Source organism: Choloepus didactylus, chromosome 5 (assembly GCF_015220235.1).
Source record: "Choloepus didactylus isolate mChoDid1 chromosome 5, mChoDid1.pri, whole genome shotgun sequence".
Taxonomy (NCBI): domain Eukaryota; kingdom Metazoa; phylum Chordata; class Mammalia; order Pilosa; family Megalonychidae; genus Choloepus; species Choloepus didactylus.
The window spans coordinates 36755696-36774002 of NC_051311.1; the positions used below are offsets into that span (position 1 = coordinate 36755696).

At 36.3% G+C, this 18307-nt stretch overlaps 1 protein-coding gene across 3 annotated transcripts in view; it reads right to left on the reverse strand.

Moving 5' to 3' along the window:
* Positions 1-269: 269 nt before the first annotated feature.
* LOC119533888 (polypeptide N-acetylgalactosaminyltransferase 11) overlaps positions 270-18307 on the reverse strand; it is a 112111-nt gene continuing 94073 nt past the window's right edge. For 2 of the 3 annotated variants that reach the window (XM_037835767.1, XM_037835768.1), the window contains exons 7-12: positions 11931-12048; positions 8710-8862; positions 5812-6030; positions 3528-3632; positions 1341-1478; positions 270-1075 (exon numbers count right to left, since the gene is read on the reverse strand). In XM_037835767.1, coding sequence (XP_037691695.1) covers positions 944-1075; positions 1341-1478; positions 3528-3632; positions 5812-6030; positions 8710-8862; positions 11931-12048 — 865 coding nt within the window. In that variant the 3' untranslated portion in view covers positions 270-943. The remainder of the gene's footprint in view (positions 1076-1340; positions 1479-3527; positions 3633-5811; positions 6031-8709; positions 8863-11930; positions 12049-18307) is intronic. The other variant, XM_037835769.1, reaches the window with a different exon arrangement.

Sequence of the window (18307 nt, forward strand, 5' to 3'; positions counted from 1 at the left end):
CTCTTCCAAGATGTAGTTTTGGAGAAATGCAGATGATTCCCAAATTTACATCTATGTTGTTCTGAGATCCTGACTTTTACATCCAAGTGCCTATTTAACTCTGCCTGGTTGCTTCACAGGCAATGTTAATGTAAGGAATCCAAATTCACACAGGCTTCAGCTTCAAACTCACATAGCTCAAACTGAATCCAAAAAAGTATCACATACATACGACAACACAGACCAGAGGTCCTAATACAGACAAAGGATAGATCAGACAAAAATCCTAGTTAAATAATCAAAAAAGGACCCTTTATTAAATGTAGCTAGTATCATAATTCATCAAAATAATTTATAATACTTAACTGCTTCTTAAATATTGTCTTTCTTACAGATGCTTTCTGAAGTTAAAAGTAACATGGATTCAATAAGGCTTTTTAAATTATCTATTATTTAGGACATAGTAAACCAATGATAATATAGTAAGTAAAAAATATAACGTCTCCTATGACTTCTTCTAAGCATGACAATTTTCCCCCCAAATGCCATTCCATCATTAAAAGGGATTAAAAAGAAACAAATGATTTTGTACAGAAATGCCAATCTCCTGCATTTGGTTCTTTATACAAAAACAAGTGTTTAAAGTTGAAATTATATTCTATAAGCAAGAAATTCCTTAGCAGCTCAGAAACAACATTAATATTCTGGTGAAATTTACTTCATCATCTACTGATGGCAACATGGTTCTCCGGTCTCAACTGTATTTGCTGTCTCACCTCTCCTTATCTTCCCAAGCATCTCCATAGGACAAAAAAATGCTCATCCTCTTAAAGATAGTTCTGTCCAAATAATAGGAAATCAGTTCAGGATTTTCTTGTACCATCAATATTCTTTGTAAGGTGCCACATTTTACAGAGGAGGCAAAGCCTAGGGACTCACACCATTCTAGTCTGAAGTCTCCACCTCAATCTTCCAAATGCCACCGTTGTGAGGAGGAGTCATCACAAATTGCCATAGCAACAGAGCCTTTCTTACTCAGTGGATCAACAACCTTCAGGCACTGTCCAACTGATACCTGGTAGAGCCGATTATTCTTCTGGGGAAAAAAAAAATACTACCAGTTATTTGCTTTTACTCAAAAATCATACTGCCAGAAAATGGTAAAGAATATCTTGATACAGAAATCCAGAAGAGATGTGGAGCATTTAAGAATACCCCTTCAAAATCAGAAATACCTTCTACAAGATAATATAGTACTTCTCTGGAGTTGAACCAAATGAGTTCATCTCCTGTGCTCCCTCACTTCTTTACTCCTGTTACTCCTCTCACATTCTTCCAATATCATTAAGCAAGCTCCTCACCCCAAAGGTCCATTGTTGAGATCCTCCTGACCCATGGCACTTCATGAGTCGTGGTGGGTCTGATGAGCGAGTCTCTGACATATCCAGGCAAAGGAGATTATTCAAAACCAACTCATGCTCTTCATTATAAACCCAGATCTAGGAAAAAAAAAAGTTTTGCTTTAGATACTGAAACTCAGAAATGCACAACACTTCACATATTTGTGGAAGAAAAATAGATATGTACTATATGGTCTTATAAAGCAGAAACAGACCAATGTACAAGAGTAACACCGAAGCAGATTTCAACTTAGCTATCTGAAAATGAAATGAGCTAACACAGGAGAAAGTGGAGGTCCTATTCAGGGCAGAAACCTAAGCAGTGGTTGGATTTTGTTAATTGAATTTAACTTAACCAAATTTAATCAAATAATTGTACATCTTTTCCAATTCTAGGTTTTCATAATTATTTAACTCTCTACTGGGTAGAGAGTTGCTAGACTGGGTAAGAATCAGCCCAACAAAGCTGCTAGCTTGCCTTTAGACAGAAAACACACAGGCTGTTATTTTCATATATACCTTATCTTTTGGGCAGGTAATGATGTGCTTAAGCTGTTACATCATATTATCCTGCAGAACATTATACTCTATTCCCAAATCATAATAGCATTTGGAATGAATATATGATACAATCTTAACTGCCAGAGACAGGATTTTCCTTGGTTCTGCAAATTATCTTTCAGGATAAGCTTAAGAGTCTCTCAGATTATTTGCAGGGACAAAGGCCTCTTCTGGTTTAACCAGATAATTGCAATGAATAACTTACTCTCCAACACTCATCATCACTAAACCCAAAAGGAATATATTTTCTTCTATTCTGTCAATTATTTTACTCATTGCCTCTTCCAACTATGGGCCCAAGATGGGTGTGTGCTGTCTCCCATTAACAGAAAGAAAAGATTCTCTATCGGTGCTTTAGAACTTTCTCTGATGATGTGATGTTTCATATCTGCACTGACCAGTATGGTAGTCATTATCCACGTGTGGTTTTTGAGCACTTGAAATGTAGCTAGTGTGACTGAGGAAGTAAGTTAATCTTATTTAATTTGAATAGTCATATGTGAGACTGGTAGCAATGGAATTACTGCAACTCTATATAGTCACAACTTGGTACAGATAGGATAGTATAACCCCACTTCCCCAAACTTCTTACATTTTCTGGAATATTTCAAATTTCAGTGACCCACATCACTGAAATGTCAGCATAATTCTGATACTTCAGCGTCCACAACACATACCTCTCACAACACCTCTCATAGCCAGAAATGGCAAAAAGGAATACCTTTTTAACCGTGTTTTCCAATATATTTATCACCTTAGACTGTGTGCATGAACTCTCCTAGAAATTATGTTCTAGATTGTGTGCATGAACTCTCCTAGAAATTATGTTCTACGAAATTTCACCACAATTTGCATCAAGAAACCTCAGGTATTCTTCGCATTCTTGAGTTAAACCAACCTACTACTAAAATGGAGAAGAAACTTATGGCATGATTTGGGCATTGTAGTCTTGACACACTAAAACTAAGATTAGACTGCTGTTAGATTATACTATTTTATCATATACAAATTAGTTTGAAATTAAAGTTCCATACTGAAAGTTTTTTGCCTATGTTGGCCACTTCAAATTAATAATCAAATTAGCATAATTGAAAAGACACATGTAAACTGAGATTAAAATATGTGACTGAAATGACCCAACATTCTGTTGTGGTTTCCTGTGATGAACCACTAAAATTTGTTAGGAATATGTGATTTCAGAGAAAACTAGAAAAGATACTGATTCATTTAATGCAGATTTGGTGTTCTTGTCCAGAAAGAATGTACACTTCCTTTGCCATTTCTAATAAATTCATATACCTCTCTGGTAAGTCACAATTCAATTTCATTCTGTTTAATATTGGAAAGTACATATGATTGAAATAACTGAAATGCTACACTGACAGACAATGAGCACAGGAGAAACATGCAAAGGAGACAAATGTAGTTCTGTTAGGTACCTAGTATCTAAGGTCATTCCCAACATAAAACTTAAGTCAGAATATGAAGCATCTTGATCTCAGCTCCTCACTCCTTAGTGACTGGCTGTTTTCCTTCACTGAATACCTAATTTCTGAGGACTGGCTATGAGTTCAGGGCATCACTCACCTGATTTGGGTCACCATAGTCACACACCTTAAGCACTACAAGGCCTCCCTTCTGATTTGGGCGGCCTTGTGCCACCAGACATTTGTTGGTCTGGAGGTGATAGAGCTGTAAAAGAAGAGAGAGTGCTTGACAATTCAGCATGCAAAGAAATACATCAGAAAAAGCCTCAGAGGTTTGGGATTAATTATGAAAATATTTTTCCATAGGTATGAATTCCAAGGGTCATAAAAAGGTAAGGATTTTTAATCCTTAAAGTCTAGCCTCAGTTTGTGGGAAGATCAAGAGAGATACTACAAGGTTACAGGCAATTTTATAACATATGCACACAGTGACAAACAGAAGTTCTACCTAAAGACGTACATTTACCCATCAAGTATTGGGGTGGATGGAAATTAAAATATTCCTTCCCTGAAGACCTTAAAATGAAATTGAGAAAATAAGAACAAAAGGCATAAACGAGCAGACGAAATAAGATAGTACATAATTAAATGTAATATACATGCCGAACTAGAGATAAATACACATTATAAATGAAACAGAAATTCCAAAGATGACATAAATAAAAGACAGCACATACCAGTATTAAGTGTACTATGAAATGCTGTCTCTTCTCCACACTGATCTTTTCAAGTGAATCTGATCATTAGTCTCGGCCTCCCCTCACTCCCACCTTCCCCCCAAAACACGCACTTTAATGGCTCTCTCAAATAAAGCCAAACTTCTTACAACAGACTACAAGGTTTTTCTCTCTCCCCAGCCTCATCCTGCACCACAGCCCTCCTCCCCAGCTCTAGCCCCACTGGACTCAGGCACTCACAATCCTCCTTCCCAGCATAAAGCTTGTGCATTAACTATCCCCTTGGCCTGGAAGGCTCTTTCCTTGACCTTTTCATCCAGTTAACTCTTACTCATCCTCCCATCCCTATTCAAGTATCCCCTCCTCAGGACTAAGAAAGCCTTCCCTAACAAGGACAAATCCCCTTGTATTGTGGACACCCTGTACTCCTCTCTATTATGAACAGCACCTTGTCACACTATACTTTCTTGGTTATTTAAGTATTTTCTGTAAAGTTCCTTTAGTTAGGGTTTATGTCTATTTTTATTCACTATGGTATCCCTACCACACAGTCTTGTTTGTGTAGCCATTCAACAAAAATTAGCTGAATAAATAAATGAATGTCAATACTGATTATACCAGCAATGATCATATAAAAATGAGTGATAACAGGGATAGTGTTGAAGGAAGGAAAAAGACAAGCTGATTAGCAAAGCAGTAATGCAGTAACAAAATTTAAATAGGTAAAGTTCAAAAGGAGAAAATCAAATAGCTGAGGAAAATTGTTTCCACCTAAGAGAGAAAGACTGAAGGAAAGAGGGAAGCAAAGAGAATCTAATCTGGGTAAAAGGACCAATTTAAGTGTGAAAGGAGATAAGATGAGCAAGGCAAGAAATAATAATGGTGAGGGATTTCAACTATACAGACATACACTGGTATCTATTTTTACTTAAAGAGAATATATACCTAATAAAAACTTGATGACGAGAGAACAAGGAGGAGGGAACTGTAGGCAATGCAAAAGAACCTTGGGAGAAGTGCCTCTTTTTTTTTAACATATAAAAAATAAAGGACAATTCTTGTATCTACCCTTAACTTTCAGAAAGCAAATTCTAAGGAATCCAGGAAGGTATTAGTTTAAGAATAGAAACGCTAAAATTTAAGTGTCATTATAGAACTGTAATTAATTTTATAAGAAACAGAAGGAGGACATCTAAAGAAATAAATGTGGTTGATGAATATGCTTCATGATAAGCTCAGATGATTGCTTGGAATATGGGATGTGAAATCAAACTTTATTTCACCACTTTATTTCCTAAGTCATTTTCCTGAACTGTGAACCGAAAGTATACAGCTATTCCATTTCATTTTCTTTTTTTTTTTTTCTTTATGGTCTCTACCAAACTACACTAATTTGATGGTTTCTTTTTTTTGTTGGTATATTCACATATATATTTTTACCCTCTTGGAAGCTGTGATAAAACTTATCTTTAAAGAAGTCATGCTTCCATTATTAATCATAATGCTATTAGCAAAGGTATTAAAATGTCTAAGGTCTTATAACCTGAGTAGAGAAAGTTTCCATAAAAAGAATATAATGGTAAGCAAGCTATAGACTATCACCAAATATTTTATATATAGAATGTAATTTATTATAGCTTACGGACATCGCAAAACATTTCATATTGTATGACTTTTAATGAAACACTGATATGATTACTTTCTTACCCTTCCACGTTGAAGGACTTTGGGGCGTTTTGGCCCTCTATTAATAAAAATGGGTTGCTGTGGTTGGGCATTGGGGCCAGATATCTGCATCTGTGGGTAAATATTATCCAAATACCATTTAAATGATTTACAACCCAACTTCTTTCTCAATTCAACACGCTCACTAATATTTCCATAGTTTTTGGTCTTCAGATCAGGTCTTAAGGAAAAATACTGTTCCTGAATTAAAAAAAAAAAAAAAAAAGGAAAAGAAGAGAATGGGTTTTTCATTAAAAATGAATATTAAGCAATTATTTTTCAGGTTTAAAGAACAACTAACTGAAAACAACAGATTATGAACAAAAGTATCTTTCATGCCACTGTTTAAATGATGTTAGCAGAAAATGTCACTGAGAAGTTTTCACACAATTAGGTCCATGACAAACTGACAATGGCAATCGACATATTAATTGTGAGATACAGCCCAATTTTAGAAATGTTAAAATGTATAAAAAAAAGTGCATCTTCTAGTCAATGAAACAGGCAATAAACCGTATCAGTCGTACACAAACTTTTGGTCTCATGACTCGATAGTCTTTAAAAATAACAATAATAAACTCATTACATGTCAATATAAATAGATGCTTTGAAAAAAAATAATGTTATTTTCAAAAACAAAATTTAGTGAGAATACCAGCATTGTTTTACATTTTTGCACATCTTTTTAATGTCTGGCTTATGAGAACTCAGCTGAATTCTCGTATCTGCATACAACCTGTTGCTATACGTTATTTTGGTAGAAGTATATTTCAAATACATGGCTTCATGAAAATATGTAGTTGGAATGGATTTTTTTCTTTGACACTACACCAGAACTCAACAACTAAAAGCTCTGTTACAACGTGGAATATGTAATCACATCATTGAACTTTTTGTATGGTGTTCCATTAAAATCTGGTCTGTCTTGCTTTTTGAACAGATTTTTTACCCATGAAAGAATTTATAACATCACATACTAATCACCTGGAAAATACTGGTCCACTGAGTTGTGCACATCTTCCAGGTAATGATAAATGTTATCATACAATAACCAGAAATATTGAAAAAAATCACATTCATATATACCACTACTGATCTCACCAGAAGTTTTTAAGTACATGGTGGCGGATACAAGGTTTCCAAAATTCTAATTTCCACTTGAAAGCATGAATTTTATCATTTGGAACAAATACTATCAGTTTTCCTTAAAACAACAGGCTCACTTGGTTCATTTTTGAGAAAATGTCTGCCGAATACACAAATATGAATAACCAAGGTTTGTGAGTTGGTCATTCTTTTACATAATAAGTGTTCCATGAAAAAAAGTGGCTAGGCTAGTTCAGCTCAGAACTCAAACAACTGCAGAAGTATTTTTCCTTAAAACAATCATTGTACTTCAGTATGCAGCAAGTTCTTATGCATACTGACCATTGAATCCCACAGAATATTAAAAAGATATGTACTCAAGGGATGAGATTTAATAAAATTAGTTATTTTTACTACTATACCAATGAAATTCTTAAATGTAAGTGGCTTTTTTCCCTAAGTTTTGAGTGCATGGCAATGAAGAATACAGTGACTACTAGTATAATTTGGTGCCAATACCTTGATTTATACTAAGGTACTAACATACTAGTTCTTTTACTACATTGCTTTTGCTCCATCAGTGCCATGTCAACATAGTGAAAAGGCCAAATAATACATTAATCTGATTGGGAAAACTGCACATCTCCCCGTAAGGGTTGCTGGGTCCTCGCTGGTTTACGGCCACACTTTGAGACCTGGTGTGTGAGGCAGTAATGATCCAGATATCAGCATGGAGTTGGACCTCAAGATCTCAGTCCACAGAGGGGAGAAGGGAGGAGATATTATAGCAGGAGAAATGCTACACAGTAGAGAGCCCCTAATTCTACTCCCCAAGTATAGTTGGTTGCTTCATCCTCATGTGTTTATCTCACAGTATTAAAAATTACTGGGTACTCCTATAGTCACCTTTGTATCCCCCAAAACCTAACACAGAGCCTGGCATATAGTAGGTATGCAGAGTTTTCTCTAAAGATAATTGTACATGAATGTTTATAGCAGCATTATTCATAATAACCAAAAATTAGCAACAATCCAAATGTCCATCAAACAAATGCATAAATGTGGTATATCCCTATAAAGGAATATTATTTGGCCATAAAAAGGAATGAAGTACTGATACATGCTACAATATGGATGAACCTTGAAAACATTATGCTAAATGAAAGAAGCCAGTTACAAATGACTGCTTACTGTATAACTGCATTTATATGAAATATCTAGAACAGCCAAATCTATACATTTAGAAGGTAAATCAGTGGCTGTCTACGGCTGAGGGACATGGAGGGATTGGAGGATGATGACTAAAGGATACAGAGTTTCTTCTGGGGGTGATAAGTGTTCTAAAATTCATTTGTGAATTACATCTCAATAGATCTATTACAAAAAAGAAAATCACTGGAAGTTGCCTCTGGCAGAAGAAAAAGCAGGAAGGCACATTAAATGTGCAGAATCTAATGAGAAGTGGGAATAGGCTACAGCAAAGCCCAGTCAACAGTAGTGTGGGAGTCACAAGAGAGAGGCCAGAAGAAATAAAGAAACTGAGAGACTCTTCTGATTGGCTGCATTACCACTTATAGCATGATCACTTAGAAAATTTTAAAACCACTAGAAGAAATGAGTTAAGTACTTGGTGAAGAGAAGTGTGAGAAAAGCAACCCAGAAATAAAGGGCTCTGAAAAAAAGGTTAATTGAAGAGAAGTAAGCAAGCAACCTAAAAAGAAAAGCAACAAAAGCCATCACCAACATAGTTGCTGGCCTGCGAGTTGTCCTTCTCAACTAGAAATGTAGACTCACCTTATATTCATCCAGCCAGACATGTGCCAGCCTCAAAGAGTTGTGTGTCATGGTGTCCTGGCCTTCAGGAGATCCATATGGTCGTCTTTTCCGGAAAATGTGTCCTACTCTAGAGCAAGGGATGATGAAGAGCTTACCTCCACACATCCAAATCTGGCCAGAAACAAAATATGAATTAATGCTTGCCTCATATTGCTGTGAAATCAATTTATAAATTATCATGAAATTTATCTTTATTAAATATGTGTTTATGCAACTTTGGAAGGCGTTTTATCTTACTAGATATAAATATTCAAATAGAAGAAAGTCCAAGGGTACCTTTCTAAAAAATTATGTCTTTATTAAAAAAAGAAACAATTTTAAAGCAATGTAATATTAATTTACTACCACGTATCAAATTGCACTTACACTTTGTTGCTTTAACAGATCAAGGTCTAGGGACATGGACTGTTTGCTAACTAGTCTTCTAATTTCAGTTTTACAGGTACCGTCTTTTAAACATAAACAGTAAAATGTAAAAAAAAAAAATGTTCTTTTTTTTTAGAAACCAGTTTTTGAAAAAACATACAGAAATAACTCTAGATTATGTTTCAGAAGATCTTAGTTCTGGTCTAAAGTTTGCCTTGACTGTTAAAATAACTTTACACAAGTTATTTTAATTTTACCTTATCTACAAAATGAGAATAATGAACTAATAAACTGATTTCTAATGTTCTTCAACTTTCAAATTTAAAGATGCTGTAGGAAAAACTGCCTTTTAAAACACTGTGGCCAGGCATGCAACCAAGTGAATGAATTTTGAGGACATTATGTTGAGTGAAATAAGCCAAAAACAAAGGGACAAACATTTTAAGGCCTCACTAATATAAACTAACTATAATGAGCAAATGCTGAGAACTGAATTTGAAAGCGTAGGTTATCTAGGGATAGAACAGGGGCAGAGTTTGGGCAATCAATGATTAAGGAGTACAGAATGTTCCATAAGGCTTATTGTAAACGTTCCTAGATTGTAAGCTCTTAAACCAGTCATATCTATTCCTGAGTTTTAAATGTTATCTCTAAATTCTGAGATGCTGAGCTCTTTGTGTATAGCCTGGTAGTTCCCTGGAAATGTGGGTATCTGTGTGGCACCTGAGACTCAGAGTTAGAGTTCTGCAGCTCTGAAAGCATTACTCCACACAGCAACCGTTAAAGAAGCTGAAAAAGAGATCAGACTACAATTAGGGATATGAACAAAATGGACTTGGTTAGGACTAAGGTAAATTAGAACAGAGGGCAAAGGATGATATTGACGGTATTTTAAAAGAAGAGAGGTTTATTTCGTACAAAATTTATAGTTTCTGTAGCATATTATCTAATTTAACGTGTCTGGTCAGTTTATTTAAACAATGTAATTACATGGAACCTAGACTTGGGAATGAGATCTTGTTATTCTGTACAGGCTCATGTTTAATGACCCCCCGCCCCCAATACATCCCAGAATATTTTGGGCAGGAAATAAAAAGGTACTTGCAAAGTCCCCTTGATGGACTGGGGAAAATGTGGATTAAACCTCCCCACTTGGGGATTTCCTGCTATTCTCTTAAGACATAGGCGCTCCCAATTTAATAAGTCAAGCCCTTGATTTGGGGGCATGTCCTATGAAACTCACCTCTCCAGTGGCAAAGCTGAGCCTACTTTTAACTATGCCTAAGAATCATCCCCAGATAACCTCTTTTGTTGCTCAGATATGACCTGTATCTCTAAGCCAACTCTGCAGATTAACTCACTATCCATCCCCCTACATGGGACATGACTCCCAGGGGTGTAAGTCTCCCTGACAACATGGGACATGACTCTCAGGGATGAGCCTAGCCCTCGCATCGTGGGACTGAGACTGCCCTCTTGACCAAAAGGGGGAAAAGACATGAAACAAAATAAAGTTTCAGTGGCTAAGAGATTTTGAATAGAGTTGAGAGGTCGTTCCAGAGGCTATTCTTATGCATTATATAGATATTCCTTTTAAGTTTCTAGCATATTACAATAGCTAGAAGGAAATACCTAAAACTGTTGAACTGTAATGCAGTAGCTCGATTTCTTGACGATGACCGTGTAACTATATAGCTTTTATCATGTGACGATGTGATTGTGAAATCCTTGTGAGTGATACTCCCTTTATCCAGTGTATGGGCAGATGAGTAATAAAATAAAGACAAAAAATGTATAAATATAAGGGGGGGAGGATAAGGGGTATGGGATGTTTTAGGTGTTCTATTTTATTTTTATTTATTTTTTTGGAGTAATGAGAATGTTCTAAAATTGACTGTGGTGATGAATGCACAACTATATGATGATACTGTGAGCCACTGACTGTATACTTTGGATTATATGGTATGTGATTATATCGCAATAAAATTGCATTTTAAAAAACAAAACAAAACACTGTGGTCAAAACATTTCCAAAAATTCAAAATGATATGTGCACAAAGTATTATGGAATTATTTGAATGGGGATGCTATCTGGACCAAGAGATGAGAGGGTAGGGAATGGGGACATCTGCTAGGGAGGAAAGGTTTGAGATTTTTCCCCTGCCTTCTTTCTGCCTTTTCCAAATACTGCCGTACCAACACAGTCCCCAAAGCTGCACATTCCACCCTTACTGTCATCATTTCCAACTTCAGGAATTAGGGAAGAGGAGAAATCATGAAAGATAAATTTCTCCCTCAGGTTGGAGGTACCTGTGAATATAAAGGATTTAGTAAAATACAAATGGGATGACGATTTAACTTGTCATCTAAACTGGGATACTTCTGCAAGTGAAATGGGGAGTTATTAATTATTAATGATTTTTTCAGGACATGTGTGAACCAGACTACCTTAAGCAAATAGAAATCTGACACCCTAGCTATATATGTATCTGGTGAGATCAAATAAAATTAATAAACTGACAAAGAAAGAACAAAACTCTAGGTTAAACTCACGGTACAACTGTCGGACTTCATACCCAACCATTCATTACAACCTTACCTTTCAAATACTTATCAAGTGGCTTCTTAAATGCTTTTGACATTTTCAATGGATATTATTCATATCATAGATCACAGTAAAGTAGGTTTTCATTAAGGACAATTTGTCAATAAAGACAATCAAGGAGAATTTACAAAAAATAAGAGATTATGGATGAAAAGTATATTCCATTATGCACAAAGTTAAGAACTAAGCATGCAAAAAATAAAATTACCCGAAATGATATTTCCAAGTTTTCTCCTCCCCAAATATCCATGCCACTGTCATACTGTCCAAGTTCATTAAAATATTGTCTGTTCATGGCAAACAATCCTCCAGCCATTGTAGGTGACCTAGAAAAAGAATATAATTACTAGTTTCATATCATCAGTTATTTTACCTACTGCTTTTATTTTTAAAAATTCAGTGAAGCTTTGGAACATTATTAATAAAAACTATATAAATGATTATGAAAACATTTTATCTAATATTATCAGGGGATGAGCTGGGTCACATATAACTGAATTCTCTAGGTTGCTAATTATATGATAGATACTTGACATATGAAGGTTATTTTGATAAGTAAATAAATTTTTTATTACAACTATTTTTGATAGAAATCCACCTGAAATGAATTACATAATTCCTTTTCATCTCTCACAGAGCCACTGGGATAAAAACTGAACTCCAGGGTCTGCCAAGGTGAGACCTGACACCACTCCCACTTTGAATTAGACTCAAATATGTGTTAGACCAGCAGCTCTCAATGTGTGGTGAATCTGCCCCCCATGAGACATTTGGTAATGTCTGGAGACATCTTTAGTAGACCCAACAGGGGTAGGTGGCATGCTACTGCCATCTGATGGGTAGAGACCAGGGATGCTGCTAACTATCTAAAATACAAAAGACAGTCTCCCACAACAATAAATTATCTAGCACAAAATGTTAATAATGCCAAGGCTGAGAAACCATTTGTTAGAATTCAAGGACTCTGATGTAACAGTGATACCTAAGAACAGCTTCCAGTCACCTCACATCCTGTAAATGGAGTAAGGTAATTGTGGATTCTCATGTCCCAAGCTGCTTGTCAAAAGCAAAGCAATTGTGAATATATCGCAACAAAATTGCATTAAAAAAAAAAAACAAAAAGAAGAAGCAATATTCTTTTTCCAGAAAGAAAACATCATCCTATACATCAATACATTTTTATATATATATAAATAATGCCTGGCACTAAGCAAAGAAATAAACAAAAACAAAAACAAAAAAAGGCAGCAACCAGGAAGATAAAATCACATGGAAGAAAAACAAGAGTAACAACCTACAATAGAAACAGATGCACAGGGGCTTCAAATAATGAAGTTATCAGGAAAAGACTTTAAAATAACTGCTCAATATGTTCAAGAAGATAAAAGACTGAGAATTTGGAACAGAATTAGATACTACTTAAAAAGAAATTACATTTATATATATCTGAAAAACACATGTGAAAAACAGAAAATGTAAGCAACCAAAGAAAAGGTTATCTTCAAAGGAAATAAAAATAAGCCTGATATTGACTTTTTATAATAAATAGTAGAGGCCAAAGGGCTCTTGTATGGTACCTTCGAAGTACTGAAAGAAAATATCTGCCAACCTAGAACTGGTTTACCAAGTAAAAATATTCTTCAAAATAATGGTAAAACAAAGACATTTTCAGAAAAACAAAAATCACCAGAAGATCCATACAAAGGAAATACTAATGGGTATTCTTTAGCCATGATAAAAATAATCCCAGATGGAAGCTGGCAGATACAGAAAGAATAAAGAGTAACATAAAAGGGGAAATATGTGGGTAACCTAAGTGAGATTTGGTTACATGAAAAATGTAGGGTTTTAAAACATCTATCTACACTTCAACAACAGCATATAACTTGGAAGGGAGATAATAACTACAGTGTGAACATTCTGAGGTCCTTGCATTGTTTGGGGAAAGGTCTGGAGAAAATACCAATTTATATAACACTGGAAAATCAAGGAATATGTTGTATACTTGAGGGTAATCACTGAAAAACAGTATAAGAACATATAACTCCTAATTACGGGGCAGTGGTTGGGGACAGAATAATAAAAAATCCAGTCTCGGTCCAAAAGAAGGCTTAAGAGATAAAAGAATTCAGAACAGACCAGACAGAAAGAAATCTACTATTGCAGATTTAAACATGAAATGTAATTAACATTATTGAATGCAGTGAACTAAATGTCCCAATTAAAAGACTAAGTTTTTCACACTGATTTAAAATTAAAACATATCAAAACACAAAACTATATGCTATTTACAAGGGACATATCTAAAATACAAGACCATAGACAGACTGAAAGTAAAGGGGAAGAAAAGATACACAATGCAAATACTAATCAAATTAAAGCTAGAAGAGCCATATTAATATCAGACTACAAAGCAAAGTTTCAAGATTCTTAAAGTCTAGAATAAAAGAGGAATATTCATAATGATAAATGGTTTCATTTACCTGGAAGATAAAAGAATTCCTATTAACAAAGCTTAAAAATATATAAAGCAAAAAGTAAGAGAATTACAAGGAGAAACAGACAAATGCATAATTGTGTGGGAAACTTTAATACACCACTTTCAAGAAATGATAGAACGTGAAAATTCAAAAATATACAGAATAGTTGAATAACACAATAAATTTAACCAAATTGACACATATAGAATTACATCTTCAACAACTGCAGAAAACAAACTCTTTTCAGGCATTTAAGAAATATGTACAAAATTAACCATATGGTGGACCACAAAGCCAATCTCAACAGTTTTCAATAAAATCACTCAAAATATGTTCTCTGACCACAGTGTAATTAAGCTGGGGATTAAAAAAAAAAAAAAAAAAGATAATTATAAAATCCCCATATGTCTGGAAAATAAGAAATGCACTCCTAAATAACCTATCAGTTGGTGAAGACATCACAATGAGAATATTTTCAACTAAATTATGATTAAAAATGATATAAATCATGGAATGCAGCTAAAGTCATACTTAGAAGAAATTTATTGTCTTCAAACACATTTGAAAAAAGATGAAATTAAACAAACAAAAACCCAACTCAAGAAATTACCAACCTTAATATCATAAAAGAAAAATAATTTTAGAAGGGGGAGCAAAAGGAGGAGTATCAAATGATACCATCAAAAGTTGGCAGAAAAGCCCCCCTGAGGGACTGGGGAAAAACGTGGAAATATTAAACTCCCCCATCTGGGGAATTGCTGATATTCTCACAAGCATTGGAAACTACCAATTTAGAAGGCCGAGGCCTCCATCCTTACCCTTAAGAAGCTTGTTGCAGCAAAGGAGAAGCTAAGCCTACTTACAACTGTGCCTGAGAGTTACCCCCAGAGAACCTCTTTGCTAGTCACATGTGGCCCCTCTCTCTCTCTCTAAGCCCACTCACCAGGTAAACTCTCTGCCCTACCCCCTATGTGGGATGTGACTCTCAGGGGTGTAAATCTCCCTGGCAATGCACGATATGATTCCCCGGGGTGAGCCTGGACCCAGCACCATGGGATCGAGGAAATCTTCTTGACCAAAAGAGGGAAGAGAAATGAAACAAAGTTTCAGAGGCTGAGAGATTTCAAATGGAGTCGAAAGGTTATTCTGGAGGTTATTCTTGTGTGATATATAGATATCCCTTTATAGTTTTTAGTGTATTCGCATAGCCAGAAGGAAGTACTTGAAACTACTGAACTGCAACACAGTAGCCTTGATTTTTTTTATAAGAAATTTTATTTTGAGATAAATTCAAACTTCCAGGAACAGTTGCAAAAACAGTACAAAGCCCATACATAGAACTCCAGCATACCCCGACCCCCCTCCCCCGATACCCCAATCCACCACCTTTAACATCCTGTCACACCATTTCTTTCTTTCCCTTGCTCCCTCCCTCCCTATCATCCACTATCTATTGCTCTGTCTTCTGAACATATGAGAGCAAGCTGCACACATCCTTGAAAAAACAATTCACATATACATTTCCCATGAACAAGAGCATTCTTTTATGCAATCCCATTAAACGCAGCTAAGAAGTTCAAGAAATTCAAGCTTGATACAAAGCTTACATTCTATATTCCCTTTTTTTTTTTTTTCGCTTAAGTCCCATCTGTGTCCCTTTGAGCCTCCTCTCCTCCATCCTCAGATCCCATCCAGGATCATCCTTGGCATTTAATTGTCATCTACTTAGACTTTTTTTTTTTTTCTTCAATTGTTGAAACATATATACAGCCTAAATCTTCCCATTCCACCCCCTCCCTAGCATTCCATTAGTGGGATTAATCACATTTAGGATGTTGCAATGCTATCACTTGCCCACCTTCCCTTTCTAGAAGTTTCCCTTCACCCCAAACAGAAACCCTACACTCATTTCTTAACTCCCCATTGCCCCTTCCCCCACTTCTTGGAACCCCCACTCTACTTTTCATCTCTATGGTCATATTCTCTGATACTTTGTGTTTACCGCAGGGCTTAAATTTAACATCTTAAATCTATAACATTCTTGTTTTTCTTTGATACCAACTTAACTTCAATAAGACACATAAACTATGTTCCTATACTCCCTCATTCCCCCACTTTTATGTGGTTGTTGTCAAAAATTACATATTTTACATTGAGTCCAAAACCACTGATATATCATTACAGTTAATGTATTTTAGATCCTGTAGGAAGTAAATAGTGGAGTTACAAATCAAAAACACAGTAGTATTGGTATTTATATTTACCATGTGACCTTTAGTGGTACCCTTTATTTCTTCATGTAGTTTCAATCAATTGTTTAGTGTCCCTTCCTTTCAGCCTGCTCAACTCCCTTTACATTTCTTACAGGACTGATCTACTGGTGGTGAAGTCTCTCAGCCTTTTTCTCCGTTGGTAAGGCTCCCTTTAGTATCTGAAGTAGGGCAGGTCTTTTATTAGCAAAATCTCTCAGCATTTGTTTGTGAAAAATTTAAGCTCTCCCTCGAATTTGAAGGAGAGTTTTGCTGGATAAAGTATTCTTGGTTGGAAATTTTTCTCTCTCAGAGTTTTAAATATGTCATGCCACTGCCTTCTCGCCTCCATGGTGGCTGCTGAGTAGTCACTACTCAGTCTTATGTTGTTTCCTTTGTATGTGGTGAATTGCTTTTCTCTTGCTGCTTTCAGAACTTGCTCCTTTTCTTCAGTATTTGACAGTCTGATCAGAATATGTCTTGGAGTGGGTTTATTTGGATTTATTCTATTTGGAGTTCACTGGGCATTTATGCTTCGTGTATTTATATTGTGTAGAAGGTTTGGGAAGTTTTCCCCAACAATTTCTTTGAATACTCTTTCTAGACCTTTACCCTTCTCTTCCCCTTCTGGGACACCAATGAGTCTTACATTTGGACGTTTTATTTTATCTATCATATCCCTGAGACCCGTTTCGATTTTTTTTATTTTTTCCCCATTCTTTCTTTTATTCTTTCATTTTCTGTTCTGTGGTCCTCGAGGAGGCTGAGTTGTTGATCAACTTCCTCTGATCTTGTATTATGAGTATCCAGAGTTTTTTTAATTTGGCCAACAGTTTCTTTTATTTCCATAGGATCTTCTGTTTTTTTTTATTTACTCTTGCAATTTCTTCTTTATGCTCTTCTAGGATCTTCTTTATGTCCTTTATATCCTGTGCCATGCTCTTCTTCATGTCCTTTATATCCTGAGCCATGCTCTTGTTGCCTGTCTGTAATTCTTTGATTAATTGTGCCAAGTACTGTGTGTCTTCTGATCTTTTGATTTGGGTGTTTTGGTTTGGGTTCTCCGTATCGTCTGGTTTTATCATATGCTTTAAGACTTTCTGTTGTTTTTGGCCTCTTGGCATTTGCTTTACTTGACCCGTAATTTGTCAGAACTGCAGCTTGGTGGCATACACTTTCTCTAACTAACCAGCAGATGGCATCCATGAGTCACCTATTCCCCTCAAGTCAGTTTTCCCCCACTTTGTCTTTGTGGTGTGTGGGGGTCTGATTCTTGTGGGGTCCAATTGGTGCACCAAGTTTGGGTGTGTTGCTGGTGCTGTCCGCCCTGAATGTGGGGCATGTGTCTGGATGATTAGGCAGGCAGGGCAGCTTTAATAATCAAACCTCCCAGGTGTTCCTGGAGAATTTAAGGCTGTTGCAGGAGCCTAAGCCTTCATTTCAGTCTTTCCACCGATTGTCTCTGCCGTTGATCCACAAGTTGTTGGTATTTGTGTAGGGTCCCTGGGATTTCCGAGTGGTTCCCCCTTCCCAGCTGTGCTCTTCCAGGACCTCTGCTGAGGGAGGGAGGGCCATGCCACATCACTAGTGCGCACCAGCCTGCCAGGGAAGCCCTGGGTTGCTGGGCTGTGCAGGGGCGTTCCCAGCCTGCTTGAAAGACAGTTGAATGGGACACATTAACTTCCTCTTTTGCACAGCTCCGCCCTCCCAGCTCCGGGACAATCAGCCATGGGTGTATTAAAGGCCACTGTCCACGGCTGATATTGTGGCTTGTGTGTAGTGCTGTGGGAAAGATTCCCCGTCACACTGGGTTTCTTGGCATGGCTCTGGGCTGTGGGTCTGGCCCCGGGCAGGAG